Source organism: Haemaphysalis longicornis, unplaced genomic scaffold (genome assembly GCF_048455015.1).
Source record: "Haemaphysalis longicornis isolate Haplotype H1 unplaced genomic scaffold, Haemaphysalis longicornis Haplotype H1 scaffold_5, whole genome shotgun sequence".
In the NCBI taxonomy this organism is placed as follows: domain Eukaryota; kingdom Metazoa; phylum Arthropoda; class Arachnida; order Ixodida; family Ixodidae; genus Haemaphysalis; species Haemaphysalis longicornis.
In genome coordinates, this window is record NW_027526385.1 from 396,443 (window position 1) to 424,144 (window position 27,702).

Sequence of the window (27,702 nt, forward strand, 5' to 3'; positions counted from 1 at the left end):
CTGGGACAAGTTTTTAAATATCGTTTTTCGTTTCGCATACAGACAGAAGTATGTTACCGAGCTACTCTATGCCGTGGTTGCCAGCATTATTTTTGGGAGGGACACATACGGCTCGTAGATCTGAAAATTTCGATTTAAGAGGTTCTAGGGCGTTATCAGCAAAACCGTTTCTCATCAAGGTGCTTTAAGTGATGCCCTTTCATTCGGGATAGAGAATATATACTCGACGAAAATCGGTTGTCTGTCCCTTTAAAAGTCGGCCTCACCTCTAAGTACAAATGAATTGCAGGGAAGACACTTTTCCCGGGGCAATATAAGCCGTCCTATGTAAGCAGGTACAGGGCACTAGTCATAGCACCTTTTATTACGTTTACGCTAAAAATACTTGGTACGAATACTGAGCATTGTGTAGCGGCCATAAGAACCTAAATGAAGCCCCTCCCAAGCAACCACCGCACGTCCGTCGGCCGGCCACCGTACGTCCATTCCGGCGTTAGCGGACGTCCGTATGACGTCCGTTTTAGTGCTGAGTGACGTACCATGTACGTCCGTGGGACGTCCGGATTTAACACTTCCGTACGTCCAGTCGGACGTGCGAAATCGGATGTATTTTGGATGTTCAGTAAAAATTTCCAGAATCGCATAACGAGAAGTTACTGCAGTGCACGAGGCCAACACACTACCGGGCAGACAGGCATACATGAACACAGTGAACTTGCTTCACATGATTCGTAAGCGGTTGTCCATTCTTATACATCCTTCTCCAAACAGATAACCGTTGGATACGGCGAGCATGCTTCAAAAAAGTAAAAAAAAATAGTCTTAATTTTAAAAATATGCAGATGAAACTTGCAATATACAAGTCGGGGTGTTGGCGTACAACTTCTTTTTAATTGAAAAGCAAAGTAGCTTTTTCGTTTTCGCTTCTATATTTAATTTAAGCCAGTATTTGATGCTTGGTAATAACTTTGTACGTCCATTGGCGGATGTCATGCTGGCTTGTACATCCGTGTCTGGATGTCCACATCCAATAATGGACGTACAGTGGCCGTCCAAGCCGGGCAATGGATGTTCGGCTGTATTTCGGACGTCCCACGGACGTACGTGGTTGCTTGGGTATTGTGACGTTTGGAGCGAGCTGAGGCGGTTCCCAGGGAGATTTACCACGTCTTTGTGCACGCCGATGTCGGCAGACACGGATCCAGTGTGACCCTCTGAGCGGGGTCATGGGAAAGGGCTGGAAGTGACACGCGCTGCCTTCGGGGGTCCGCCACTGGCCGTTGCTGTTACGCTCGTCGGGATGTGCCTTTAGGGCCGAGTGCACGATGGAGCTATGGAACTCGCACACTCTCCCTCTGTGAACGCGACCGGCACTTGGAGTGTCGTCTTATGCGCCATCCGGATAGTGATCACTGATGTTGTACAGGGCATTCCGCAGGTGAACGAACGCCCCCACGCTAGGATGCATTTGCCAGCGGTCTGTGTAATTTCTGTGGCTGTCGCCAACCCCATAAGAAACCCGCCGCGGTGGCTCAGTGGCTAAGGCGTTACGCTGCTGAGCGCGAGGTCGCGGGTTCGATTCCCGGCCGCGGCGGCCGCTTTTCTGATGGAGGCGAAAAGCAAAAACGCCCGTGTGTACGAGATTTCGGCGCACGATAAAGATCCCCAGGTGGTCAAAATTAATCCGGAGCCCTCCACTACGGCGCGCCTAATCGCCTGCGTTGCGTCGGCGCGTTAAATCCCACAATCAATCAATCAACCCAATAAGAAACTGAACGAGAGGAACTTTGATTTCGAGGTGCGAACACGTGATTTTGACAGTTGTTAGGGCAAAATCATTAAGTACCCCATTCTGCGACAAGCCGTCGTTGTTGGACTATATTCGAGAAAATTGAAAAAAAAAAAAAAAAGAAAACGAAGAAACGCGTGTGATCTGATGGAATTTCAACACGGATCTCCAAAGTAGCAACCCGATGCATTACCACTGCGCTTTTTTTACTGCATGGAAAACTTGCAATTATTACACACTACAAACGTTAGCAGTCATCCAAGAAGATCACTGCAGCTCCACCCGTTGTCCGCGGTAGAACAACTGTTGTTGGCGTTCATTTCTTCTTGGAACATACTCGCTGGAGGACTGGCCAGGAATTGGGAGGGGCTAACGTGCCCGCTCCACAATATTCACAAAACTATGCATTGGAAACGTAAAAGTTCTGGAACAGTGCGTACCGCGTGACGCTCCTCGATGCGACGCACGCACCTTGAATACACATTTAATCGGCTGAATCTCCCGTTATCTTCAACCTTTATTCTTTCCCTGGGTGCTTCCGTCCTGGGATATTGCCACAGAGATGTGATCGCCTTTCACTCATCTGTTGCGGCGACAGGCCGGATACACCGCTAGACAGCCATGTCTTCATTCGCATTTTTTTCCCCTGACAATCCTGTTCTATCCAAAGATTTTTTTTCTCAATATTTTTCTCGTGCTTCACTTTTTTTTTCTAGAATAAACCGCGTCACAGCCTAATCATTACAGGCAGCCTCTTGGCCAATACCTAGGGTTGCCACCTTGCCGGTTTTTGACCGGCCCGACCGGTTTTTTAGACAGCGGGCCGGTTGCCGGTCCATACCTAAAACCGGCCGTCATTGGCCGGTTTTTTGGCCATCGTGCCACGATTATGATCGTTTTGGCGTTTTGTAAGCATCAATTCAGCGACTACGGCAATACATATGTGCCGATGAGCTGCGCAAAGACACGTGAGCAAAGAAAATACGTCGCGTGTTTCCAGAAAATCACGTTTAGGTTTCCTTTTTAGACACTCTTAAGCACTTTCTGCGCAAATTTTATGTTGATTTCTCACTTGGAAAACGCTACAATCACCGGCATTGCATGGCAAAAAGCCCGTGGCGTCTGTTTTCCAACAAAAATTCAACCTTCTATATACCCCCTCTCCCCCCCCATTACGGAGGGCCGGTTTTCTTTTGGGGGAAAGGTGACAACCCTACCTATACCCCGCGTGGGTACGCGCCATGATTTAAGGATCCAACCAACCAACCAACCAGCCAACCTGAACATTACGCCACGTGAGGAAAAGAAATGAATCTGGTCCAAGTGATCTGTGCCAAAAGTAAAAAGAACGAAAGCAAAGAAAGAGAAAGAGACAGAATTATGATCTAGCAGTAGAGGAGTGAGTATCGTCAGGCACGTAAGCTGACCTATTTAGGTGCCGTGAGAATTTTTCTTTTTACGTTTATACGGAAGCGACTCGAGGAAATCATCACTGCGGCTTCACGCAGACTTCCTGCCCACGGTAAACGGCAAAGAAGCGACAACGACGCACTTGCGGAATTGGTTATCAACAGACGGCACCGGGACGCCAGAGCAGGCGACACACGTGTTTGGAGTGTGCGCGCGTTGTTGGCCGTAGTGCGGTGTCTGCTTGCAAGGCCGCATACCATCGCTGCCGATAAGCTCCAAACAAGCAAAGCGGCGCCAAGAGAGAGCAGGAAGGACAGCATAACGTAAGAATGGTGATCTAACTGATCTAACCATGCGACCAAAACACCAACCTTCAAATTTTGCGCGGAATCGCGTTCGTGTCGGAGATCTTTGCGACGACTCTTTCTTTGGTAAGTATTTGAAGAAAAATTCTAAATTAGCGTAATTTATGTAAAAAACAAGCCCTTTTAAATTTTTTTGAGTGGGTGACCAAAAGTACAAGAAGATTAACATCCGAAACTACGGTAGCCATAGACGCAGGCTGTGACCCTTTCAAAAAACGAGAAGAAGAAAAAAAAGGGGAGAAAATGTAGCGCAGCCAGCGCAGCGGCGCAGCGTTCAGATCATCCCTGTTCTGTGAGATCATGGTGAAAAGCGCGAACATCGTCACTCTGCAACTCGTTGCGTCGGAAATTTCAGCTGCTACCGCGTCAGCCACCGTTCCCTCTCGAGTGCGCCGTCACCCGACGTGCGGTACCCGTCCTCTTCCGCGCGACCACTGCTGTCTGGACGGTCGTCTGGCGTGCTATCGGTGATGCAGCGACGTCCCCCACCCTCCAGGCGAATAGGCGTGCGACTTTGAGCTGTGACGAGGGACGCGCGACGACGATAAGCGCTATCTCGCCTTGAAAAGCCCTGCCGGTGTCGCGGCTCCATGAGCCATTCTGACACCGAGGAGTCCGGCCGCACAAGCAAGGCGATGGCGGACGTCATCATCAGCGTAAGCTTATCGCGCACCTGATTCTACCACGTCCGTCGGATACTATATTGGTTGCCGGTGTGCGAGCTGTTTATTAATGCGCTGTTGTCTGCGTGACATTGAACTGGTTCTAGGCGGGGGTATTGCATAGCCCAGAGCTGTCGCTGTATGCGGTGTCGCACTCGAACGTCGTCTGCTAGCACCCGCTGTTTGCTGGCTAAACAGCTTTTCTAGCGCCCCGAGTTTCGGCGCTGCTTTAAGTAAGGAAGCACGCTTATTTGGTCATTGAAAGAGAGGGCCAGCGGTTGCGAAGTAGCAATAAAACAGGAAGCAGGGTAGTCGGTCCCAATTCGGGACGAAAAAAGTGCGCGCACCGGATGCAGGGTGAGCAGAAAAGGACAGACACGCTTAAGTTGGCTATGTATTGTGGGCACATTTATTTTTACCCGGGAACACAGCCGGAAGTGTCGCCCAGGGCAAGTGGCTTTAACGGTGGTACCGTGAAATGCGCTTGCTATGACGAATTTCGTTTTTAAGGGCCGGTGCACTCTAAGCCGTCTTCTCCTGCTGAGGCAGATGTGCAATTGCTCAGCGTGCCTCGTTGCGATTCCAGTCGCCCCTGGTGAAGTCGTTCCTGGCTGGTTCGCTGAGCGGAACGTGTTCGACTCTGCTGTTCCAGCCACTGGACTTGCTGAAGACGAGGCTTCAGCAGCCGCCAGCAGCCGGGTGCGTTGCGGCATTCGTTAACACACCACTTCGCCAATACTTCCCGAATGAACAGGCCTACCCCGAAGGTGATTGCAATTGCTTGGGTCTGGCCAGGCAAAGAAGCAGCCAACTCCAAGCCAGAATAATGGCCTTTAACGCGTGACATTATTTGTGTCACAACAATGCCTGCATCCCATGTCCATGAGGAAGCTGGTAATTTCTTTAGCATGTGTAGGTAAACAACAATTTTTCAGTGCTCTTGTTTACGTGATATTTAGCTGGTGCACGATGTGGCTCAAGACTTTACCAGCTAGAGTGGCCAGTGCTTGACGTGCATTGTTGGTGCTTGCCTAAATTAGTGTAGAAGTGCCGTTTTGCAACCAAGATCTTTTGCAACCACTGCATGTGGCTAGTGGTCTCGCACTGCATCCTGTCTGCCCAGCCTTGTTGCCGTGAAAGGAGTTGGGGCTGGCTGTACAGGTGGAAAGATATCCGCCATGCACTGCACTACCTTCCAATGCCAGCACAGTCACCTGCTGTGGATCAGCCGTGCTCGGATAACAATTGCAACTGTTGCAGTTTCCAGGGAGCATATGGTCAAGTGATTAGAAGGCTGGAATCTGTGTTTCCTACTGTGCTCATTGCAACAATTCGGACAAATGAAATGGAGTGCCTCTGTCACATCTTTTCCCAGAGTTTCCTTTTTGTACTGTGGTGGTTGCGTAGAGTTTCGTGGGCTAAACTCTTTCACTGGGCTCTTCTCTCGCTGCAGTGAGACTTCGAGGGCCGGCATGTTCAAGCACATTGCTCACGTTATCAAGAACGAGAAAGTCTTCGGTCTTTGGAAAGGCACGGTTCCTGTAAGTTGCCCCAAGTTGTTTGTCTTCACAGCCTGCTGATTTCAATTAATTTTGAGGTAGTACAAACTTGAGTGTGAGTCTGAGTGGGGGTGCTTTCTGTGCCTGTCTGGCTTTAACACGTATAAATTCTTAAATATCGGGGAACGTCAGTGCATGGCACTGCATCGTACACACATCTGATTTCTGTCCCGTTTGTCTTGCTCACTGGCTTTTACACCGTGATTGTTGTCCGGAATTGGGACGCGCATTTGTGAAATGTAATGTGTGGCAGCTGACAGCCTGTAGTCAACAGAGGCAGTTCATAGTGTGTGCCTCATTCATTGTGCAAGTTGTTGCTACTTTTTACACACTTTGTATAATTCAAGCGTGCAAAATTGCACTCTGTTAATGTGACAGTGCTGCGTAGCCCAATCTTGACTTCTGTACAGAGTACTCGACGCTATAGTCAATGTTTCTCAGACCTGCCTGTTGGCCATTTGCAGTCCATTGTCCGCTGTGTTCCCGGAGTCGGGCTCTATTTCTGCACCCTTCATTTCCTCAAGACCAGCCTCCAGTAAGTGGCCCAGCACTTGCAGCTCTTGGATTCAGGGTGTACTTACTGGGCCTTTCGATGAAATCAGAAGAGAAACTAGGAAGCCCACCAGAACGATTTGGCAGTGCGGGGAGACAACCGTAAACTAGCATTTTCTCTTTGGTTAAGCATAGACAAGTTTGCTGATAGCGATATCATTGTGCAGGGCACTCCTTTTGAGTTGGGCTAATTTTGTGTGGATGCAATTTGTTAAACTTTTTTTTGGTCCCACTTTGAAGAGCCAGTACTGGATACGATGAAATAGTTTGCATTGATTGCAAACAGCCGTGGGGCTGATGTCCGCTTTGCGCTTTTCTTAGGGCCATGTAGAATTGGGTAGTTTTAATGTGGAAAATTTTGAAAGCAGTGCAAAACAACCAGAAGCAATAGCAAGCTGTTCCAAAGAAATCCTTGCCAGTGCAGATGTCGCATAAAACCTGTATTATACATCTTTGATATTGAGGAGCCCAATAGTCACAGAAAGAAAATGGAACAAAAAAAAAACCTGATGATTTCTAGTGTTTGTGGGTCCTCCAAACAGATAAAAGGCTGCAAATTTCACCCAGGGTGATAATACTTGTGGAGGTGGGGGCCATTTGATTTTTTTAATGACACAAATTCATGATCAGCATTTGGGAATTCATATCTGCTGCTTGCATGTTTGGGCTTATCAGTAGAGACACCCATGTTATCATTTATATTAGTGTGGCTAGTGCAACGATTGTCGTCTTAATCGACAGATTCTCTACCGTCACATACAGAATATCTTGCAGTTGGCCCTCTTGGGGCTTTGTTCATTTTTATGTGTGACCATGATTCAGCAATTGTTTTATTGTAGTTCCACTTAGTGCCACTTTTTCAGCTTGGTTTGGATGGTGAAAGGATCTGCGTTTATAGTGAAATGTTCTAGGGTCATCAAAATGGCGAACAAGGGAAGCTTCACAGAGCAGAGTGAGCTTTTGTGGGGCAATAATGGGCAGCAGCTGTGTGCCTGCAAAAGCAAGAGCAGAGCAAGAATCTTCATGCCGTACCCGTAGAGCTTCCCAGCCGAGAAGGAAACACTGCGAACTGCTAGCAGACCAGCTTGGGGTTACAGGCATCTTGCCAGGAGCCGAGTGTCCGTCTGCGGCGCTCGTGTGACTGCTGGCAATTGTTGTGAGCTGCGATAAGGAGAGCGTAGGCACTCCCTGCTGATTGTGTCTCTGACACGCCCCGTTCCCCGCAAGCCGCCCTTATCTGCCGCACAGAATGGAAATGCGCAAGTCACGGCTGTTTGCTTGCCCAAACGTATCTGGCAGCCGGCCACAGCATAGGGCGCAGTCACGTAGGGAATGTGCTCAGTCGAACGGGGGTGGTGCCCTGTCTGCTTTTGCTGTGACTACAGGCGAATGGAGATTACTACGCTTGTTTGTTTTCTTTGAAATCGGCAGCCAAGAGGGCCAGATTTCTTGTTGCTCTGGGCTGGGGGTCTCCTCAGTTTTTGAACATAAATCGTACGAATGGTTTTACTGACAGGTATTCTTACTGCAGGTATAATTTGCTGAAATCTTGAAAACAGAGCTTAATTTTTTTTTATTTTTCGTAAAGAGGAAAGGACTATGTAGGAAGTGAGAAAATACCCTGCAGTTAGGTATGTAAAGCATGAGTGAAAGAATGAATGAAGAGAATAAATGAGTAATGCTTGGGAGTGTGGTTAAGTGACGGCAACCTGTAATGTTATGCGCTCTTGTGAGGTGTAAATAACTATTCCACTTGCAAATATACAAATTATACCCCAGCAACATTTTGTACTGTTGCAAAAAATGGTGAAATAAATGATAGTGATTCTCTCTCAGGAGCCAAATATAAGTGTACAAGTTACAGCTGCAAAGAATAGAAATATCAGGGGCATTCTCTCTGTTGCAGCAGCAGTAATTACCCGAACTGTGTGCTGGCAGTCTATGCATTGTCAATTCCCTGTTATCTGATACCGAGCGGTCTATGAAGCCCCGCTTTTTTTTCCCTCTCCCCGGAACCCTTGCTTCTGCTGATGCTACCAGTGATCTGCTTGCTGTAGACGAGTGTATCCTCGGCCAGTGTGTGACGTTAGTGGAGTGGCAGTACTTTCAGAGGCCACACATTCCGCAGCAGCTTTATCTAGCGTGAAACTATGCCTTTCCGTGGTCCAGGAGAAAGGAAGGACGCTGTGTTTGCGCAAGACTCCATTGGCCGTCCAGTGGTTGCTGGCCTCGTGCAGACGTGCACTGCATTGGGCTGGGTGGGGGTGAAGGCCACTCTGTCCCCCTTTCGAGCTTGACACTGGCTCCTCCCCCCGTGCCGTGCCTGTCCCCCCCGATGACCAGTGTGTGAGGCCAGGGCGTGCGTGCTCTGCTGCAGCCTGGACAGCCCGAGCCCCGGCCAGGCCATGTTCCTGGGTGCCAGTGCTCGGTCCATCGCCGGTGTGGTGCTGCTGCCAGTCACGGTCATCAAGACGAGATTTGAGGTGCGCCTCCTCCTTGGAGCATGTGCTCCTTGAAGCATGCGCTCCTCTCTCCTACCGATCGGCCTCTTAAGGGGGCCACCAAGGCAGAGCGCGAGTTTGGCTCACTGATGAAAAGACTGCTGTGTTCCCGTAACAATGATTCCCATCTTACAGCAACCTTCGAGAAAAATAGTGGCAGGGTTAAAGAGAACAGACGGAGCAGTGGCGGCCCCCGCACACTTTCCAGCGATTTGCGTGTGACGCCGCAGAACCTTGCATGTGCAGTGGGCAGCCACTGCCGCGGAAACCTGGCTGAGTGATTGTGGTGGGGTCCTGGTTCATCGCATCACTCGAATGCTCATGGCCAGTCAGCGCACCCATGACCATGTTTTAGTGCTGGCTCATTATGTCTCACTCCTGCCCACATTACATCGCTGTGGCACCGAATTGGAAAGTTTTTCAATGTTTCTTGCATTTTTCATGTCATTTGTGACTGGAGTGTGGCTGAGTGAGTTACCAACGGTAGCTGTTCCTTCGTACTGGGCAAATTTTTATTTGATCTCGATGGTCCCTGGGGCTTTCCGGGTGGTTGAATTTCAATTGCGCGCTGCCAAAACATTCGCTGGTGCAGCACGGCCACTCTCAATTTTGGCAACCTCTGGTTGGCTCATGATGTCATGAACAAAACAGACACGAGTCTTGATGAAGAGATGACAAAATTTAGTGCAGAATCAGATTATTCGCCTGCTAATAACTGATTGTCATGCGTGCGTTCGAACCGCTAGGTACACTCGGATTGTGGACGTATCCATGCAGACAAAAAGGTGCTGCGTTGCCATGTGGCAAAATTGACACTAAAAAATGGGGCCCGCCTGCACATTTTTTCCCCGTCTCATTCCGAAAGAGCAAATTAAACCTTCTGCTGTTTAGTTCTTTGAATCCCCTGTTAGCAATTCATTGTTGTTATGGCTCAGTTCCGAACTTCCTGGTCACACTGTCTGTGCGAGGGAGAGCCCAACCAGCTGGATAAACACTGCTGCTGTTACGGGCCTGGAAGTGGTCGTGCATACCACTGGGGGACCTTCTGTAGTGTATCAATCACCTTTCCCTTGAGAACCTTCAGCCAGCAAAGAAGCGATTCGAGCATTTTGAACAAGGCTCGCCTCTTGGTCGTCATAATGTAAACGTAAGTGCGAAAGCTCTGGGATTTCGTTTGCTAACCCGAGACGTCTCGCCGAACAGAGGGGATGGTGTTCAGCACTCCACGCGACAGAGCACGTGTGTGGAGACGGCGCCTGCCCTGCCCGTGGCACTGCAGCCGTGCTGCGTCGAGAGGTCAGCTGTAGTGGAGAAACGGCAGCGAGTGGCAGCACTTGCCTCTGCACCATCTCTACGTGCGGTTGCAAACCCCCGCAATGAAGTTGGGATAATTTCCAGGGGCTGCCGTAACATTCGGCTGGCATGTTTTCAATGACTGCCGAGTCAGCGTAAGCCCAAATTCAGCCGCTGCCTTCAGGAGCATGCTAGCAAGATCGACCAGGGTGTGATGGGATCTACACAAGGCCAATCAAAATGTGCCCTCTTCTGTAGAAAGGGAAATAAACAGCAGAAAGGGTGCAATATCGTGAGCAGAGGGGACTACTGAGAGAGGAAGTGGCAGCTTGATACGAGCATCCCCGTCACAAAGGCCTCCCTGTCAACAAGAGCCAAGTGAGTGGCTCTCAGAAGTGGTGCTGCAATCTGCCGAGTGGCACTGATAGTGAGGCTGCCTCAACACTGATAACAGTGGCGCACTCCCGAGGGTGGCTTTGGGCGTGCCACCAGGCTGCTATCGCGGCGTGAGCAAACAGCGCGGTGTTGTTGGCAGACGCTTGTCTTCCTCTTGGGCGGGGGGATAATTGAGATGTCGCGCAATCTTCCTCCCCTGTTGCTGTCAACAACAACGCGGAAGCACGTGACCCTTTGCTGCAACCTGTGGTTGGTCTCGCGTGCATTGGCTGCCAAGGGTGCGGACAATGGCAAAGCGTTTCTGCTGCCAAGCTAACCTTCTCAAAACGTGGTTGTTAGTGCAGCAAATAAACACAAGACAAGAGTGGGGACTGTGGCAGGCCCTGCTTCCAGCTGTTCATTCGAAACCACTAGTGTCGTACATTTACATCTTTACCCAAACGCGTAAAATGAAACACATTACGCATGCCAACATGCTTCATCAAAGGAGTTTGTCTAAGAACTGCACATCAGCATTGAACAATATTACCATTGTTTCACTCACACACCCAGTCCCCTTGAATCTTATGCAACGTGCTTTCTAAAGTTCTCTGGCCTTCTGAATTTTGCATCTGCCCAGTATCGCAGTCTTGGAAAACATACCTTAACCAACCTTTCTGTTTTGGAAAACCTATGCCCCGGAAAACTGAGCTTAATTCAGTGCTAAGCAAAATGAAGTGCACAACTGCATACTTTACGGTGCTCTTTTCTCACACTTCTAGACACTTGGTGCTAGCAACTTCTAGCCATGCTTGCATTGAAGCATTAACTAGTTCTCTTCCAAGCCTTTTTTACAAGTGCTTTGTGACCAAGTGAACATTTACGAGTTTGCCAAAATTTCTCTTGGTGTAGCCTCCCTAGTGTCCATTTTTGGTCTTGCACCATGAACCGGGCTGCCTTGGAAAATTCATATTGCAGTTATGGTACGTGGCACAACCTTTGCAAGGCTGCTGATTGAACTAGGATGGTCAGTTTTGGGGTATAGTTGTGTTTGCAGAATGTTTTTTCTGTGTGCATTTGTCAATGTGTTCTAGACGTGCTGAGTCGTCTACATAGAAAAAGAAAGAAATTTGCCATGAACTCGGGTCACATTAATGTCTCCAACTGTGTACACAACATTGCCTGAAAGTTCGAAGGTTAGGGCCTTCGAAGCAGTTGACCCAAATGAGAAAAAAAGAAGAAAGAAAAAAGCCGCGTGGTTGATTGCCGTTTTGTTTCCCTACGTAGCCAATCTTAGGCACGTTTCTTTCTCCTCAGGTAGTCGGTTTCAAGTGAGTGAAAATCCAATGTTTTCCCAAAGAATTGATTTGTGCAAAGAAATGGCTCTAGTTTGCATTGTCTCTTGAGCTCTCCTTGCACCTCCCAGTGAGCATTGAGAGCCCAGTGTTGTGTATTCTGGTACTCATTTCATAGCTTCCCTGGTACCCGGAGGCATGTCCCATCCAGTACAACGTAGCTGTGAGACTACGATTTCTGTTTGGTGTTTTGCTTATTTAAGAACAGTCTGAACCTGTCCGTCAGTGGCAAAGTGCCCACATAGGCCATAGGCTTTCGTGCTAATGTGTACTAGAGGGAAGTCTGTCGCTGAGATCGTGTGCCATTGTGGGCACTGCCATAGCAGGTAGCAGCGTTCTACTTCTACTTGGCTTGGCTTGCCACGTGGCTTCTTTGGCCGGGGCAACATTTTGCCTTGCGTGAGGCTTCTGAATAATTCCTGACAGATGAATCTTTGGAGCCCCAGTTTTCTGTTTATAGCACAACTTTGAATGACCTCTTGAAATAACGTTGTAGTTGTTTTGCAGCCAGCGGCAATTTTTAAGCTTGTTGATGGGCCATGCCAAGTAAGGATTGAGCGTCCCTACCCGGTACATGGCGGCGCACGTACTGAAGCGCAGCTCGCCTAGGCTCTAGTGTCAGGTGTCCCTGTATAGTGTACATTGGGGAGAAACTCTGTGTGGCACGGTGGGTGGCCATCCTTGTCAAGCCCTCGTGATTCATTGACGCCCACCAGGGACGTAGCCAGAGCATGGGCATCGGCAGGATGGGTGCGCTGGGGGCCTGCCGCACTTGCCCCTCCCCCTGTCCTCTCCCCACCCTCAAGAAGTTGCCTATGAGCCAGAGGGGGCACGAGGGAATTTTTTCCAGGCAGCGTGTGAAAGTGGGATTTAGCAATCCTTTCTCCGAAGCTCTTCCCTTCCCAGAGCCCATGACCACCCCTGAAAAAAATTTCTGGCTACGGCCCTGACACCCGCAGTTGACTTCCTCAACGGTTCCCGGTAGCTGGGAACCTGGTGATGCCAGACCACGTCTGGGCAGCGGTGGCAATCGAAGCTGAAGCCAGTTGCAAATGATTGGTTTCCATTTTCTCCTGCCGTGGCCGCCTTGCACTCGCATCTCACAAGTGCGGCGGAAGCTGCTATGCGTGGGTGTCTGTGCACAGCGCCTGACAGAAGGCCCTCGTTCTGTTCCCTGATTCCATCACTGAGTGAGGAGGCATGTTGCTGTTGTGCATGTGGGTGCAATTTGTTGCTTGTTTTAAGCTCCTTGGCTGTGCTAGCAACCTGTGTGGGTTTTGTTTATTTGTTTATTTCGTGTACCCTCATGGCCCAAGGGCATTGGAGAGGGGAGTGGTACAGCGTGCATTTTTAGCAGAGAAAAATGTTCAACAAGTTTCTTTACAGACATAAATTAAACGCAAAAAAGATAGCGGTATTATCCAATACCGTACAAGGGCAAAAAAAAAAAGGGAACAGCTTTTGATTACAAGAAATGCAACAATCAGGCACTTGAACCGTACAAAAAACTCAAAAGATGTACACAATGACAACAGTGCAAAGCAGGCAACTAATCAGCAGCCTGTACTCCAAAGTGCGTGCGCAGCCGGTTTTTGAACTCTTCTAGATTGTTAGTTTCAACGACCGCTGCTGGAAGGCGATTCCACTCTGATGACGTCTTTGGAATAAAAGAGGATTTTTTTTAACTTTCCACTTTTGTAAAAAAGGGCTCCACTAGGTACTTCTTCTTTCTTTGATTAGTTCTACTAATAATTTGAAAAACAGCACTGCTGAATTTGTTCGCTGCACTGTTTATGCATCATTCCCAGAAGGACGTTGTGCAGTCGCCTTTTGTGTTCAACTGCAGCGCACACCTTTAGAAAGCTTGAAACCTACCTCGAGGGCAAAAGATAAGGCGCCCAAAATCTGCGGAAATCTTCTTATCTAATCAGTTAGGCCAACAGCAGACGCCCTGGGTATGCGTTGGGCTGGGGACTTCCGTGGTCGTTCACCTCTCTCGCTGACAGTGCGGAGGTGCGGGCAGTTGTGCGTTTGGGCGGGCGTTCACGCTTCAGGGCCCACGGGGGCTTCCCAGCACTGCCGCTAATCGGAGGGCCGCTTGTTGTCTCCTTTTTCCTTTGAGTCACCCCAGGAGGGTGGCGATTGGGTGCCTGCTGTTGGGCAGTCCGGTGTTTGCAGACGCCAGACTATAAAAGGCCAGGGCCCGCTTGCTCGAAGCCAAATAAGACAGTCTTATTCGCAGTCTAATCTTATTGGCAGTCTTATTCGGGGTCTTATGTTCCCTAGGCTATAAGACGCTTTCTGGAAACTTATAAGACAGTGAATAAGACTCTAAATAAGAACGCAATAAGACTGTCAACAAGCCTGCTCCGAGCAGTCTTATTCACAGTCTTATGCTGACTTGGTCGGTCATTTCATCATAAAGATCGACCTCCATACCGTGAAAAACGAGTGCAGTAGCCGTAGAAGTGGCGAACAATACCAAGCGGCGGCTGTTAGACCGTCTGCTGGAACAAATAGATGCCTGTTCCGAGGAGATCGACGCCGTTGTAAACGCTGTCGGGAGAGAGGGTGGAAAGGAACAGACAACGCCGGCGCCGGAAGCCGCAAGGCCTACCTACTTTGATGTGGCACCGATGGCTGCAGCCAACCACCGTTTTCAACTTTCGCTGTGTGCTTTGGGTGTGTGCTTGTTTTCCACGGGTAGTGCGGCTTTTTTTCTCCATCACGTTAAACAAAGATGGACAGGAATGATAGTCTGCAGCCTGGTATTAGTCCCGAGCAGACATCGGGCGGCCAAGCGCGCGGTGTGAATGTGTGATCGTCTGCTATGTCGGCTGTCAGATGGCTGTCAGTCGCTGCAGTAGCTACGAAAAGGCGGCATGGAAAGGACGGGACAAATGTATTGTTTTATAAAATCATGCCCATTAACTCAGGAACAACAGATAGGCGTTCACAATAGAACTGCAATGTGACCACAAAATTACACACAACAGCAAAACGCTAGCAGCCTGTAGTACCCCTGCCCATGAGTGCCAAATAAAATCTCGTTTTCAACGAGAAGCTGCGCAGAGTTCGTGTCTTTCCATCCTTCTCATTGAAAGTGGCGGTTACGAAGCTTGATTCTTTGGTTTTGTACTTTGATTGCGCATTCTGCTTGAACAATAGGTATCCGGAGGCGGCACGTAAAAACAGCATGCATAATATCAACATTCGGCTATATTCTACAGCGCGATTGTGTACAGCTGCAGCCCTCGCTAGCGTGCTGCCGGCTAGGCAGCGGTTTGTTGCGATCGTGTCGCCGTTCCAGGCGGCGTGAGCCGCTGGAGTGCTCTTTGCATCCACGTCTACGACGATTAACCCGAAACCAATTCGCAACGTTCTAATTCACAGTGAGATGAAAAGCACGACTCGTGTTGTGACAACGTGAGACAACGTCGCTGCTTTTTGCGTCAGCCCAGTGGGTTTCTCGGGCCCACGCTTCGAGCAGACGATCTTTGTTTATGACTTCGTTTACGCGGCCAGGCGACCGGGGCCCGGCCGCGTGGGTTGGCCTACCAAGGATTGCGGATTATTGTAACGTATTTGTGACAAGGCCCAAATACGCCGTCTGATGGTCAGCATTTCTTAAATTTATCCAATCGTGGTTCAAAATAAACGCTTGCCCAATGCTGGCAACGGCAACAAAGCAGTTTTGCGGCGTATTCCCCGCTTTTCTTTAGGCGCGCCTCTCGTGCTCATCTAGGTACCCGCTGTCCCTATAGTTTTCAATAAGACCGCTCTGTAGCCTGGCCCGAGTGCGTTCGAGCAAGCGCACTAGACCGAATCTTATTCGCGGTCTTATTAAAGTCCGCGAATAAGACTAGGCTGTGAATAAGACTGCCAATAAGAACATGTGTTCGTGCAAGCGGGCCCAGGTTTTGTCTTAGTTCGCTCTTCTCGTTTCTTTAGCCCGAGTGGGGAAAGGGGGACAGGGCAGGATGAGGTGGGGCAGGGCTTTGTGTCCCGAGGGTGGGGCAGATCTGCGCTTGCTGTGGCGTACTCCGGCAGCATGGCAGACGTTGCGGTTCCAGCTTAGCCCGCCAGAGCAGTCAGTGGTGTCACTGAAAAGGGCACCCTGCCAGGCACCGCCTTGCTGGCTTGCCCCCCCCTCTCTGGGGGGACTGCTGCCCAGCAGCTGCTCCACCCTGTGCTGCAGGCACCTCTCGAGTGGCCGCACTCGCGTGGCCACGTGCACCAAGCCGGGTAGGCGAGAGAATTATGTTTGCGAATTGTTGAAACAAAATCAGAATGGTGAACATTGTATTTGCTGCAAGAAAATGAGTACTTGCGCACAGCTGTGGAATTTACCATTGGCAGCGGTGTGCATGCAGGGCCGGTCTCCTCACTGGCGTTTCCTTTCCCCGTTCCCGCTTCTGCCCTTGTTGTGCAATCAGCATGCGCGTGTGCCTCCTGCTGTTGCAGAGCGAGGTGTACCACTACAGGAGCATGAGCGAAGCCACCCGGGACATCTACAGGACCCACGGCATGCGAGGTAGGCAGCTCACGGGGCAAGGGTGAAGCGATGCTGCAGGGCGGGGCTTGGAGGCGTCGAATGCGGGCCCTCAGTTGCCACGTGTGCCGTGGTCATTACTTGAGCTTGGTTGTGAGCAGAACGTACGTGGGTTCCGCACCCTCCAAGTTGCTCGAGTGTGAGCATCGGGGAGCCTGCTCTGTGTCGGGGAGCGGCGTGGAAGCTGGAGGGGGCTGCAGCCGCTGTTGCCCAGGGCTCTCCTGCCGGTGGGGAGAGTGGGCAGTGTCACGGGCCACTGCGTGTATCCACTGGTGCTCGCAGGTCACGCGTTAACCAGTGTGCGTACACGGTCACTGGTGTCACACTCCACGCACTGCGTGGCTGAATTGTGCATGCCGACCACGCCTTGTGCATTGGTTGCGTTTCAAGCGGTGGAGGTGAGGTCCTCTGAAAGAGCGGCAGGCATCGGATGCTCCCACATTCTTGCCTGCAGTGAGCACGGAAGGCGTGCACGTGGTAGGGCAGCCGGCTTCAGAAATAGCCCTGGGGGTCGGGCCAAGGGGTCCTTGCCGGGACCCCATGCTGGATGCTGTCAACGTAGCGTGTTCGGTAGAAGGGAAACGTGCGATCACAGACCGCAGAACCGCTGCCCAGATGTGGCACTGCAGACCCGAGAACGGGTGGCCCTCTCAAGAAGGGCGAGAAAAGAAAGAGCGATGCAGCATGTGAGAAGACCCTGACGCATCACCTGGCAGGCTGCACATCTGTCTGCATGTGCCCTGTGAGCACGTGGCAGAGTTGAGGCAGGAGCCCAGATGGCTGCCCTCTCGTCACGTCACATGAGTGTGGCTGCTACTGCAGATGCGTTTCTGGCCAGTGGAGATCGGTTCAGCTTTCCAGTTTGTGCAGAGAGGCTGCCTGTCGTCTCGCACGGTAAAGACTGGCCTCAGCACCACTGGGCTGAGGAGAGGGGCGGCGTGATTGCGCATCACCTAGAGCAGTGATTCTCAAATGGGGGTCCGCAGACCCCTGGGGGTCCGCGAGAGTATTTGAGGGGCCCGCGAAGCCTACCTCAAAGCTTTTACTCCCGCCATTCTTTTCTCGATTTTGCCAGCACTTTCTTGCAATGCAAAAAGGTAGCTTTGCCGGATTACATGTATGTTTAGTTTCTCCGCGCCGCACCTATTTTAACATCTGCTTTTTGCACGACACGCCAGCTATGAGAAGGAAAAAAGCAGACACAGAAGAGGCAACATATAGGTGTTTAAAAGAATTTTAGATTCAAGACCAGATTGTTTAACATGGTGCGCATCGTCATTGGCGTCAACCATAAAAGGCGGGCATCGAATAAGTGTGTGGGCGACGTAGGCTGCAAGTAGAAATTGTTTGACATTATGACACCAATCAATATAGGCTCCATCGTGGGGTCCCCCATCACTTTCGCAAGCACAAAAGGGGTCCCCGGGACAGCCATGGCTGAGAACCACTGACCTAGAGCATGGTTTCTCAAAGTGGGTTCCGCAGGCCCCTCCTCAGGGTTCCGCGAGCCACTGATAAATTTTCCCTGGTTCCGCAGTCGCAAAGTCTTATATGGTAAACCTGAGTTGCGATCGATCTAAGGAACCTCCATTACTCACGCCCGAGTGTCAGTAAGCACATCTCGGCGCATAACCGAAACGCGCGAGCTGCGCAATAAATCTCGCCAGCAGCTTGTAGCCAGCCAGACTCCGAAAACGGGCCACGTGGTTAAACTATTGCACTTGAATCTCGGCCTTATATTACCCCCATGCGCATTTCTCCTGTTTGGAGATAGGTGCCGCTAGCGTACACATTCACATAAAGCCGACGGGAAAAAAAACGGCACCCTTGCTTGCTTTGAATTTATTGCACGTTAATGTAGCATGAACGGAATGAAAACTGCCGAGAGGGGGGGGGGTTCCTTGGCACTTAACGGAACTTAGCAGGGTACCCTGGGACCAACATGCTTGAGAACCCCTGACTAGAGGACGGAGTGGGCCCTCCACTGGAGGCCGCACTGCTCTCGGAGTGCCCCAGGACTGAAGTACGTGCCACTGGCCTAAAAAAGAACGCCAGCATAATTCTGATTCAGAGGAAAGGTGATGTGGAAGTTGTCTGTGAGCCCACTCCCTGCCTGTTGTACACAAGCTGTTCGTCGAGGCTGACTGCATAATGTGCGACACCCTAGGTTTCTAAACAGCCGAGGGAACAAGCGGGACTTAGGAAAGACACTTCTGCCACATGCACTCCGGAGGTAGGAGAAGAGGCAGCCAATGCACTGGTGCTTTCTTCTACATAAGCGAAATTCATAATAAGCGATTCGAAATCTGCGATCATAGACTTCGCAAAGGGAAGGATCTCACCCGAGGCCCAAGGAATCCTTAGAGGATTCAAATCATTAAAACTCCGAGGGGTCCGAATTATATGGGCACCGGCGCACTCGGCACTTCCGGGGAACGAAAACGCTCACGAGGCAGCTCGTGGTCTCAGCTTCCGAGACTGCCCAGAAACACCTGAGACATCGTTCCGCACGGGGGGTAGGGACCGCGTGGTGACCTATAGGGAGATAATTGATCATTGCAGATTAGGGAGAGCCAGATATCCCGCACCTTGGGAAAGTGGCAGTCAGTAGCCCGGCGTCTCCTTCAGTCCTACACTTTTGTGAACCCGGTGACGTGCAGTCATTGTTACCCCGGACTATACGAAAATAAGTGTAAATTACGTTCAGCAAGGGCCGACCATGAACACATTTTATGGGCTTGCCCCCATAAAGTGAACACCACACCTCAAGCACTAGACATCACTTCCTCGGAGAAGTGGGAGGCCGTGCTGCTCAGTTCAGACCAAGACGTTCGACTCCGGGCCGTCCAGATGGCCGGAGACGCCGCCAGGGCATAAGGACTCCTGCGCCGTCTGAGGGGGAAGAATGACGGGGTCCCCCCCCCTCTCCTCACTTCCCTCACCTCCTTCTCGGGCTCAATAAAGTTAGGCACTCACTCTGCCACATACCGCATTTGTGTCGTCACTCAGGTGACTGAGACATCCGTGGGGTGCAGCGAAGCCCTGATGTGGCATCCATCGATTGCAGAGCAGTGTTTGATTCAGTGGACACTGCTGCAGTACTGGGAGCATTGAGAGGCCAGATGAGCTGCACGAAACTCTGGGAGGGCACATTCAGGGGACGCACGAAGAGTGGCAAGTTCCTGTTGGGCACGAGACGAGGAAGCAGCTGGTCCACAAAGTTGTTTGCATCTTCCCTGGAGGGGGCATGTAGGAAGCTTGATGGATGGGATTTGGGGACGATGGGCGAATACTTGAGCCAGTGGAGATTGGCGGGTGACATCGTCTTGAGATCGTGGCTGGCATAGTGCTAGTGTAGGCCACGAGAGGCAAAATAATGCATGCAACTGGCATGAGCTGGGGTGCATTTGGCCAGCGCTGTCGAGTAGTGAACTAGTGGGAGGAAAGAATGACATATGCCTGTGAAAAGAATGGCATATGTGCAACCAGTTGGTGATGACTCATCGGGAAGAGATGTGGCACCTTACCAAACAGGGAACGCTTGGGTCAGCCAAGCGAGCAGTGGAAAGAAGCATGTAAGGGACGGCAAGGGAGTGCCTTGAATCAGGGAGCAAACTCTGGTGGAAGGCACCAGGGCTCAGACTAAGAGGGAAAAATGATCTCTAGCTGGGCATGTATTGTGGCAGTGGCGTCTGATAGACGGGATGGGAAGTGGCCAGGGAAGAATATCGACTAGATGCAGGGGTGAAGGAATGGATTTGCACTCATCGAGGAAGTCGAGAGGCCCTGGTCCTGCAGTGGACATAAGTGGATGACACTGCTTAACTCGCACCTCAAGGAGGCTCTTTCATCCAGAGGGAACGCTTGACAAGCCTGTTAACATTTTCAAACATGAAAAGGCATGATTACTGGCATAACAGCACAGGGGCACAAGTGGGGCCACAAGGCCAGTCTAGGCTTTTTTACGCTGGTAGTCCTGTCTTGCTGTGCTCACTACCAACCAGCCCCACTTCGTGCTTTGACTTCGGTGCCTTGTGTGCTACCAGTCTGTTCTTCTCTTTGATTCGGCCTCCGTTCTTTGCGCAGGTCTGTATTCGGGCCTGATCCCTACGCTGATCCGCGACGCCCCCTACTCTGGCATCTACCTCGTCTTCTACGTCCAGGCAAAGCGCTTCGTGCCACAAAGTGAGCTCTCTCCCTTCTCCTTCTGCAGAGGCATGGGCCGTTGTAATTAGGCCACCCTGCCCGAAAGGGGGTCACGCAGCTTCACTGGCTGTGCGAAAACACGTACGCGTGCTGCTCAATCCCCACTGTGTGGAACAGCCGTTAGGCAGTGGCTGTCAGTTTTTGCTGGGAATTGTCCACTTCGGGCCACTGCTTGTGTCGTCTGCCGATGCTCCCTTTGTCGGAGTACATTCCTAGCTGAGCAGTGCCTACTCAGTGTGGGGGAAGAACAGAGTTTCATAGAGTGACACCCGGAGAGGAGTCTGGCAGTGCAGTCGTCCGCCACGGTGGACCGGATGGGTAGAAGTAGATGCGGATTGGCTCTCGGTGGCTTGCGGAAAGTGCTATGGGTGGAGTCATGCGGCCAGTTTCGTTTTTGTCGCCGTCTTGCTCGCACGCCTTTGGTGATGTAGGGTAATATGCAGTGTGTCGGGTTGCGAGCCTGGTGGGTCATCGTTTCATTGGTGGCCCAATGAGCATGAAAAAGAAGACGATGATGCTATGTGTAGTGAATTAACCTGCAAATTAGGTGTTGTGGCACCGCTCATGTGGAACAGCTATCGATATTAGAGCTGAGGCAAATGGTGAAGTGCTTGTGACAGCCAAACTTTCTACCTTACTGCCACTTCTACATCATGGGCCGACCAGACCGGCGGCTGCTGTCTGGTGCTGCCTGAGTGCTGTGGTGAGCCTTGTGCAGCATGCGTGTAGGCAGTGATGCCGCCATCACTCCATTTGTGTTGAGCACAGTAGCCTTTGTAGAATGGACGTATCGTCGGCCTACGACTTAATCTGTCCTCTTGGATTTGTGAGCACCGTAGTGCAACAAAACTAAGTGTGGAAGATTGTCGTGTCGTCAGGCCATTACACGTGATCTGCCGTTGGCATGGGCTCCTTGTGCCGCAGTTTGCTGCAGTGAAGGTTGATACTATTTGCATTGCCTGTGTGAAACTTGCGCAGTTTACGTTTGTCTTTGCTGCGTATCTTCCTGTGGCTTTCTTGGCGCATAGTTGTTAGCCATCTGTTTGGTGGAGTGGAAGCTCCAGGATAAGTGGCTGTTATTAGCTGCAGTTCTGTTGATGTAACTGTGCGTGAACGCTCTGCTTCCACAACTCTTAAAGGGACCCTACAACAACACCTCCAATAAGCGTTCCAGCCTTTCTCTCATGCCTGGAAGCACTGGGATCTCTGGCACAGACTAGCGCTGTGTTGTGTGTTCATTGCAGCGGATAGGCCTTCCAGTTCCTGCTTTGCCTCTGTGGTGACTCTGTTCACAGTGGCTATTGAATGCACTCACTGCTGCAGCTGAACAGAAGCCGGACAGTGGGCGCAGCACTGCTCAAGGGGTGCAGTTTGAGTGGGGGGAGAGAGCAGTCTTTTTGAGCAAGTTTCTCTGACGAGTGCAGAGCAGTGATTTTCATTCGAGGGGCTCTGTGACTCTTTCTTTTAATTAAGCACTGCATGCGCTTGTTGACGGTGTGTTCGGGAAGCATATCAGGTTTGGGGAAAAGTTTGCGAAAGTGTTGCGGGGCCCCTTTAAAGGTGAGGTTCGTGCCCCAAAGCGTCGCTTGGAGGCTGAAGCCCCCCTCCCTCCCTCCCGGCACACACTGACAGGCGTGCAGCAGGAGGGCAGTGGCGGCCAGCTGGTGGCGGCCAACTTCACGTGCGGGCTGGTGGCGGGCCTGCTGGCCTCGGTGGTGACGCAGCCCGCGGACGTCATCAAGACCCACATGCAGCTGTCGCCAGCAAAGTTCTCCTCCATCCTCGCCACGGTCCTGCTCGTCGCCAGGGTGAGCAGCGTGGGCCCCCCTGCCCCTGTCTGTGCCCAGGGTTCTCCCGTACGGGCCGGTGGCAAAGCTACGCCATTCTGAAACTCTGCCAGTGAGGAATCTGGGCCGTGCTAGCGCCCCTGCTCGGTTGGAGCTGGGGGGCAGGTGTACGGAACGGGGGACGGAAACCAGACTGTGCTGAGCACTCGCCGCAGCTTCACAAGAGCAGGCTTGCTCTCCAAATGAGGAAACCCTGTGTTGGCTACTGTTCGCCTGTGTTTGCACGGTTTTTCTTTTATGCGTGACAGCCGCAAGCGTGCGAGTACCACGTCCGCATTCCCTGGACAGGTGGCAGGCTAATGGAGCTGCGGCATGCTCGCCCCTGCGCAGGGGAAGACTGTATTTTGACGCGTGGTGGGGCCTGTGGGGATCCTTGCAGCTGGTGTATGGGGAGCAACTCTGGTTGCACCTACTGCGATCACTGTGAGTGGAGTGGGGATTGTTGGTGCGCTGTGCGGTTGGCGAGGGCAGGTTACCAGACCCCACCACCTCTCACTGGCCGATCTAGAGAGGCGACCAAATCCTACGGAGATAAACAGAGTGCACTGCGGAGTGGGTGCGGAGTCTCGAGCCTCCCATTGAAGCGAGCTGAAGCACCCCATAGGGGTTCTGGTTTATCCAGGATGACAGGGGGATCTCCCGAGAGAGAGAGGAGGACAAAAAAGGAAAAAGAACGGCACTCTATTAGTGGCATCTCAGCTTTGCAGTGGTTGATACAGCGCTTGTTTTGGGCCACACACCATATGCCGGGAGAGGGCACTCAGCACACGTCCATGCTGGAAGCCTTTGCACTTAAGCGGACGCCTCCCAAATGGGCCCCGACTGGGTGTTGCAGCTTACACGGACGGCTGTGGCTGTCCACCGTGAGCCCCGGCAGTGGTGGTGCTGTCGCCAAGGCAGCTGGGAGGGGGGGTTGCCCCTGGCGTGCTCGTGTAGCACAGCCGTTCCGTCCATTCCCCCCGTTGCAGGAGGAAGGCGTGGTGGGCTACTTCCGGGGCCTGGTGCCCCGCATGCTGCGCAGGACGCTGGTGACCGCCATGGCCTGGTCCTTCTACGAGCAGGCGAGTGCTCCTCTGGCTCTGGTGCTGCCTGGGTGCCTTCTCTCTTTTCGGGCACTTCAGCACTTCTGTTCCCCTTGTGCGGCCCGAGTGAGGGGACACCGGAGGGGATCTGTTGGCATGCCAAGTGGCGCCCCATTGTGTGGTGGGACTCTCGAGGAAACTTTTGTGTTTGCAATGTGGCTGAAGTGTAGAGAGTTGGAGCTCGGAGGATGAAGTAGGGGGCATAAGCCAGGTGCCCCTTGCAGCAGCGGCATCGGGTGGGCTCGCAAGTGCAAATGCATTGCCACCAAGGGGTCATGGGCAGTCCAGCGTCATGAGCGACCAGTGGCCCACAAGGTGGCCAACACCTCCAAGCACAGAATGGGCCAATGAATAGGAGACAGGTGGGAGAATGCTCTGCTGCGAACAGGGCCAGGCGACTGACTGAGCTGGGAAGAGGAGTGGGTGTGTCACACAAGTGGCACGGACACAAGTGGAGGCTCGTGGAAACGAACTCAAACTGGTTGCACAATGCACACTCGCTTTATCAGACGACACTGACGATCCCTCGTGGAAGGTGGCTGTAGGCAGTTGAGTGATTACATGCTTTGCATCCCACGACCTGAAGGAACCTCTTGGTTAGAATTGATGTGCTGTCGTGCCTGAATGCACTTCTCGCCTGTCGGAAATAAATGAAAGTTTAATTTAATCGGAAAAAATTGCGCCTATTTCTCATTTGGGCAGAGTTTCTACATGGCACAAGTGCTGTGAGCAAGCTAAACCACGGGCCTAAAATCTTTTGAGCCTGCCATCACAGCACGCAAAACCAGATCATGTCAGGAACCTGCTGCAGTGGCTAAGGTGTTGGGCTGCAGCGGCCACTTTTCAGATGGAGGCGAAATGCAAAAACGCCCGTGTTCGAGATTTCGGCGCACGTTAAAGGTCCCCAAGTGGTCAAAATTAATCCAGAGCCCTCCACTGCGGTGTGCCTCATCGCCTGCGTTGCGTCGGTGCATTACACCCCACAATCAATCAATCAATCAGATCGGGTCAGGAGACTGACACAGGGGATAGGGCACATTTCAATTCACTTTTCTTGCGGAAAACTACGTGATAAAAGTGTTGCTGAAACTTGGAACGTGAGCTACACAGTCTTGTGCTTTGGCACCTCTGTTTAGTGTCCCGTTTTTGTTTCATGAACTGTGCAAGTACAGCAAGTGGCATGATGTCCAGGAGACTGTAAATGCCCTAGACCCAGCAGTGTTTGCCCTGAGCGTGTGTGCAGTAACACTGCACTGCTAATATTTTCCCCATGGCTAGTTAATCCCAACATCGAGTGCCTTTGGTTGCACCTTGTCGGGGAAACCATGTTCATAAGCCAGAATAATTTTGCCATTGTGTGCCCCCGGTTTACCAACCTCTGCTGCTAGGGCTGTTGGCGTTGGGCGCGACCACGGGCGGCGCTGCGAAGTGCGCCATTGTGACGTCGGCTTAGGGATTCTCGCATTTGTCGTCTGCTTCAGTCGGGCTCGCTCTCCCTGCTGTTGCTTTGCGCTCGCTTCACGTTTGCTGCTTGTCCGTCCCAGATTTTGCATGTGCGTAACTTTTTATCGTAATAATAGACTTAAAATCACCTACGCTGGCTCAAGGCGTGAGTTATAGTATAGTTTTGGATAACGCTACGGAAGAAAGATTGCCGGCGTCGCCCCTTTCCCTGCAAAGCCAGTCCTGTGCAGAGCGCGAAGAGTCGGAGCTAGTCGTCAGCTTCTGCGCTAAGTAATCTTTCGAACAAAGGGAAGAGCAAGCTGCTAGTAACCGATAACAGCGAAAATGCAAAACCAAAAGAAATTCCAGGCTTTCGGGGCTGTCGGCTTTGACAGAAGGCATTACGATTCGCAGTAATCGTACGTAAGGTAAAACAGTTTTTGCGACCTTGCCGAACGCTCGAAAGTATTGCATCACATCACTTTACGTTGTCATGGCATGAAACTATGCCGACAGGCACTATGGGCCGCAGAAACTGCAGGTTGAGTTCCAAATAACCCACTGTGTGTATGGGCGCGTGCTGGTTTTATATCAGGCTTCTAACCAGAATTGAAGTTTATTGAGCAAAATGAGTCACGTTTACGGTAAAAATACAGTAACGCGATGTTTGTTCAGATCTGGAGGGATATTTTGGTACATTTCCCGAAGCCATATCTTCCCAAAATTCAGATTTTTGTTGTAGTAAAACACTAACTCAGGAGCTGGAGGACTAGGAGGAGGAGAAAACATTATTTGACACGGCTTTCAACTTCGGAAAAATGACCAAAACATTGTTTTTTTGAAACCCACATATTCGGCTTCTATGTTTCCTATTCTGTGCGTCTGCATAGTTTTTCCGCTGAAAAGCGTCTCAAAGAGGCATAAGAAAATGTTTTTGCCAGGCGCGGTGACGAAGTATTAGCGCAAAAGGCCGAAAAAACGGCAATTTTCGGAGCGTGTATCTCCGCAACGGTGCCACCGGGCGCGGCCATTTTGATATCGTTAGATCGGCCGAGCGATCGCCTTTGCGGTTCCGCTCATCTCTCTTATCTGCATTCATTTACAAACGTGCAAACGGCAGAAAAGAAACGACGCACAAACGAAGCTAGAAATAGATGCTGAAGCGCTATTGGTCCTCCGGTTGGGGCGCACTAAGACGACCCTCATGATTGGGTGTCGCGGCGCAACGCAAGATGGCGGCCGCCAGAACTGCGGAGCGTGCGGTTTGAGTTCATTTTCAGTACTTCGCTCGGCCAAGTTTCTATTCAGTTGGTGGTATTCAAAACGGACGTTATCGCGATAGGAATGCCTGAGATCACGAGCCAGATTACGGGAAGTTGTGTGGCTCGAAAGGCGGAGGTCATCGAACGCTTCTTGGTGCGCGTGACTCTACCGTCGCCAGACCCCGGAGGGTGACGCGGTGTGTGCGCTCGCGATAGGAGTTCGTGAAGTGAACTTTTAGTCGGATTTGCGAAGTTTATACGCGTAGTTATTGCTGTGTTTTGACTGTGGGCTCGCTAGCCTTGGGAAAGAAACGGTCGACGCGTGAAACGCTGCGGTGCGCACGGCATAGCCGACGCGCATTGGAGCATCACATGACTGGGCAACCGGTTACGATTGAACACCAGTAGTTGTAATTAATGCCTGCGACGTTAGATTTATTCTTAAAAGCGGCTTGACAGCCTTATCAGAGATAATTAAAGTACGATATGTCGCGGTAAGCGTGCGATGCGAGTGAGCTATATTGCCTTTTTTGCGCAACGTTTCCCGTGCACTTCTAATAATCATGCAAACAGGTTTGAGTTAGTAATATAGGAATAAAAATATGTTCTCTGCGTTAAAAATGTACGTTAGTGTCGCAGCATTTAACAGTAAATTTTTTAGGGAAATTATGGATACCAATGCATACATCTATGGAATTAGGGCTTACTGGCTGTGCTGCGAGAAATATTGGATGCCTTGAATGTCAAAATTAGTAAAAAAAATGCCCTTGCATTGAGGTTGGGAGTTATGCAGAATATTATACCAAGCTTTAAAGTAGCTCATTTGCATCCTTGTGGTATGCAAACTTTTGGCAATGAACACCTGCACGTATGAGTGCTAAGTTGCTGCGCCAGGCAAGATGATAAAACTTAAAGGAGCCAAAAATTTTCAAATTTAAGTAAAAAAGATGCTTCACTTGTTGCCATGGTGACAACACTGCAAAGGGAGGTTGTCCAGTGCGATACAGCCAACCAGCTAACCTACTTTGCATTGAAAGCTATCTCCCTTTCCATTTGGTCTGCAAACTGGGCTATGTACTCTTCACAGAGGAGCTGAAAATGATTGTGTAAGTGATGTGAAAGTGATCGTGAAAATGATGTTTTGTGGCAAGAGAAAGGCTCCAAAAGCCACTCCAATTTCAAGGCAAGGCCTTCCAGAAGCCTCATGTTCAAAAGGACACGAAAGGCTACAGCCCTGACGACTTTTGATGAGTGAAAACTATGTTGTAACTTTGGAAGCCGTTTTCTCGAAACAGTTTTTTTTACCACCTGTGTCGCTTGTTCCAGGGATTTCTTCGTGACCGCTGGGTCTATTTTGATTCCGTTTCTTGCATTACATTCTTTGGTGAACAGTTCAGGTCGTAACACTCCTGGTTTTCCAGATTTGTTTTTTGTGATTTTTTTATTCAA

At 50.9% G+C, this 27,702-nt stretch overlaps 1 protein-coding gene across 3 annotated transcripts in view; it reads left to right on the forward strand.

The window, feature by feature from the left end:
- Nucleotides 1–3,827: 3,827 nt before the first annotated feature.
- Nucleotides 3,828–27,702, forward strand: part of LOC144137755 (mitochondrial glycine transporter A-like) — a 34,830-nt gene continuing 10,955 nt past the window's right edge. The window contains exons 1-9 of one of the 3 annotated variants that reach the window (XM_077669698.1): nucleotides 3,828–4,220; nucleotides 4,813–4,993; nucleotides 5,680–5,767; nucleotides 6,250–6,320; nucleotides 8,681–8,820; nucleotides 16,326–16,395; nucleotides 20,500–20,598; nucleotides 22,252–22,427; nucleotides 23,435–23,527. In XM_077669698.1, coding sequence (XP_077525824.1) covers nucleotides 4,155–4,220; nucleotides 4,813–4,993; nucleotides 5,680–5,767; nucleotides 6,250–6,320; nucleotides 8,681–8,820; nucleotides 16,326–16,395; nucleotides 20,500–20,598; nucleotides 22,252–22,427; nucleotides 23,435–23,527 — 984 coding nt within the window. In that variant the 5' untranslated portion in view covers nucleotides 3,828–4,154. The remainder of the gene's footprint in view (nucleotides 4,221–4,812; nucleotides 4,994–5,679; nucleotides 5,768–6,249; nucleotides 6,321–8,680; nucleotides 8,821–16,325; nucleotides 16,396–20,499; nucleotides 20,599–22,251; nucleotides 22,428–23,434; nucleotides 23,528–27,702) is intronic. The other 2 variants (XM_077669696.1, XM_077669699.1) reach the window with 2 other exon arrangements.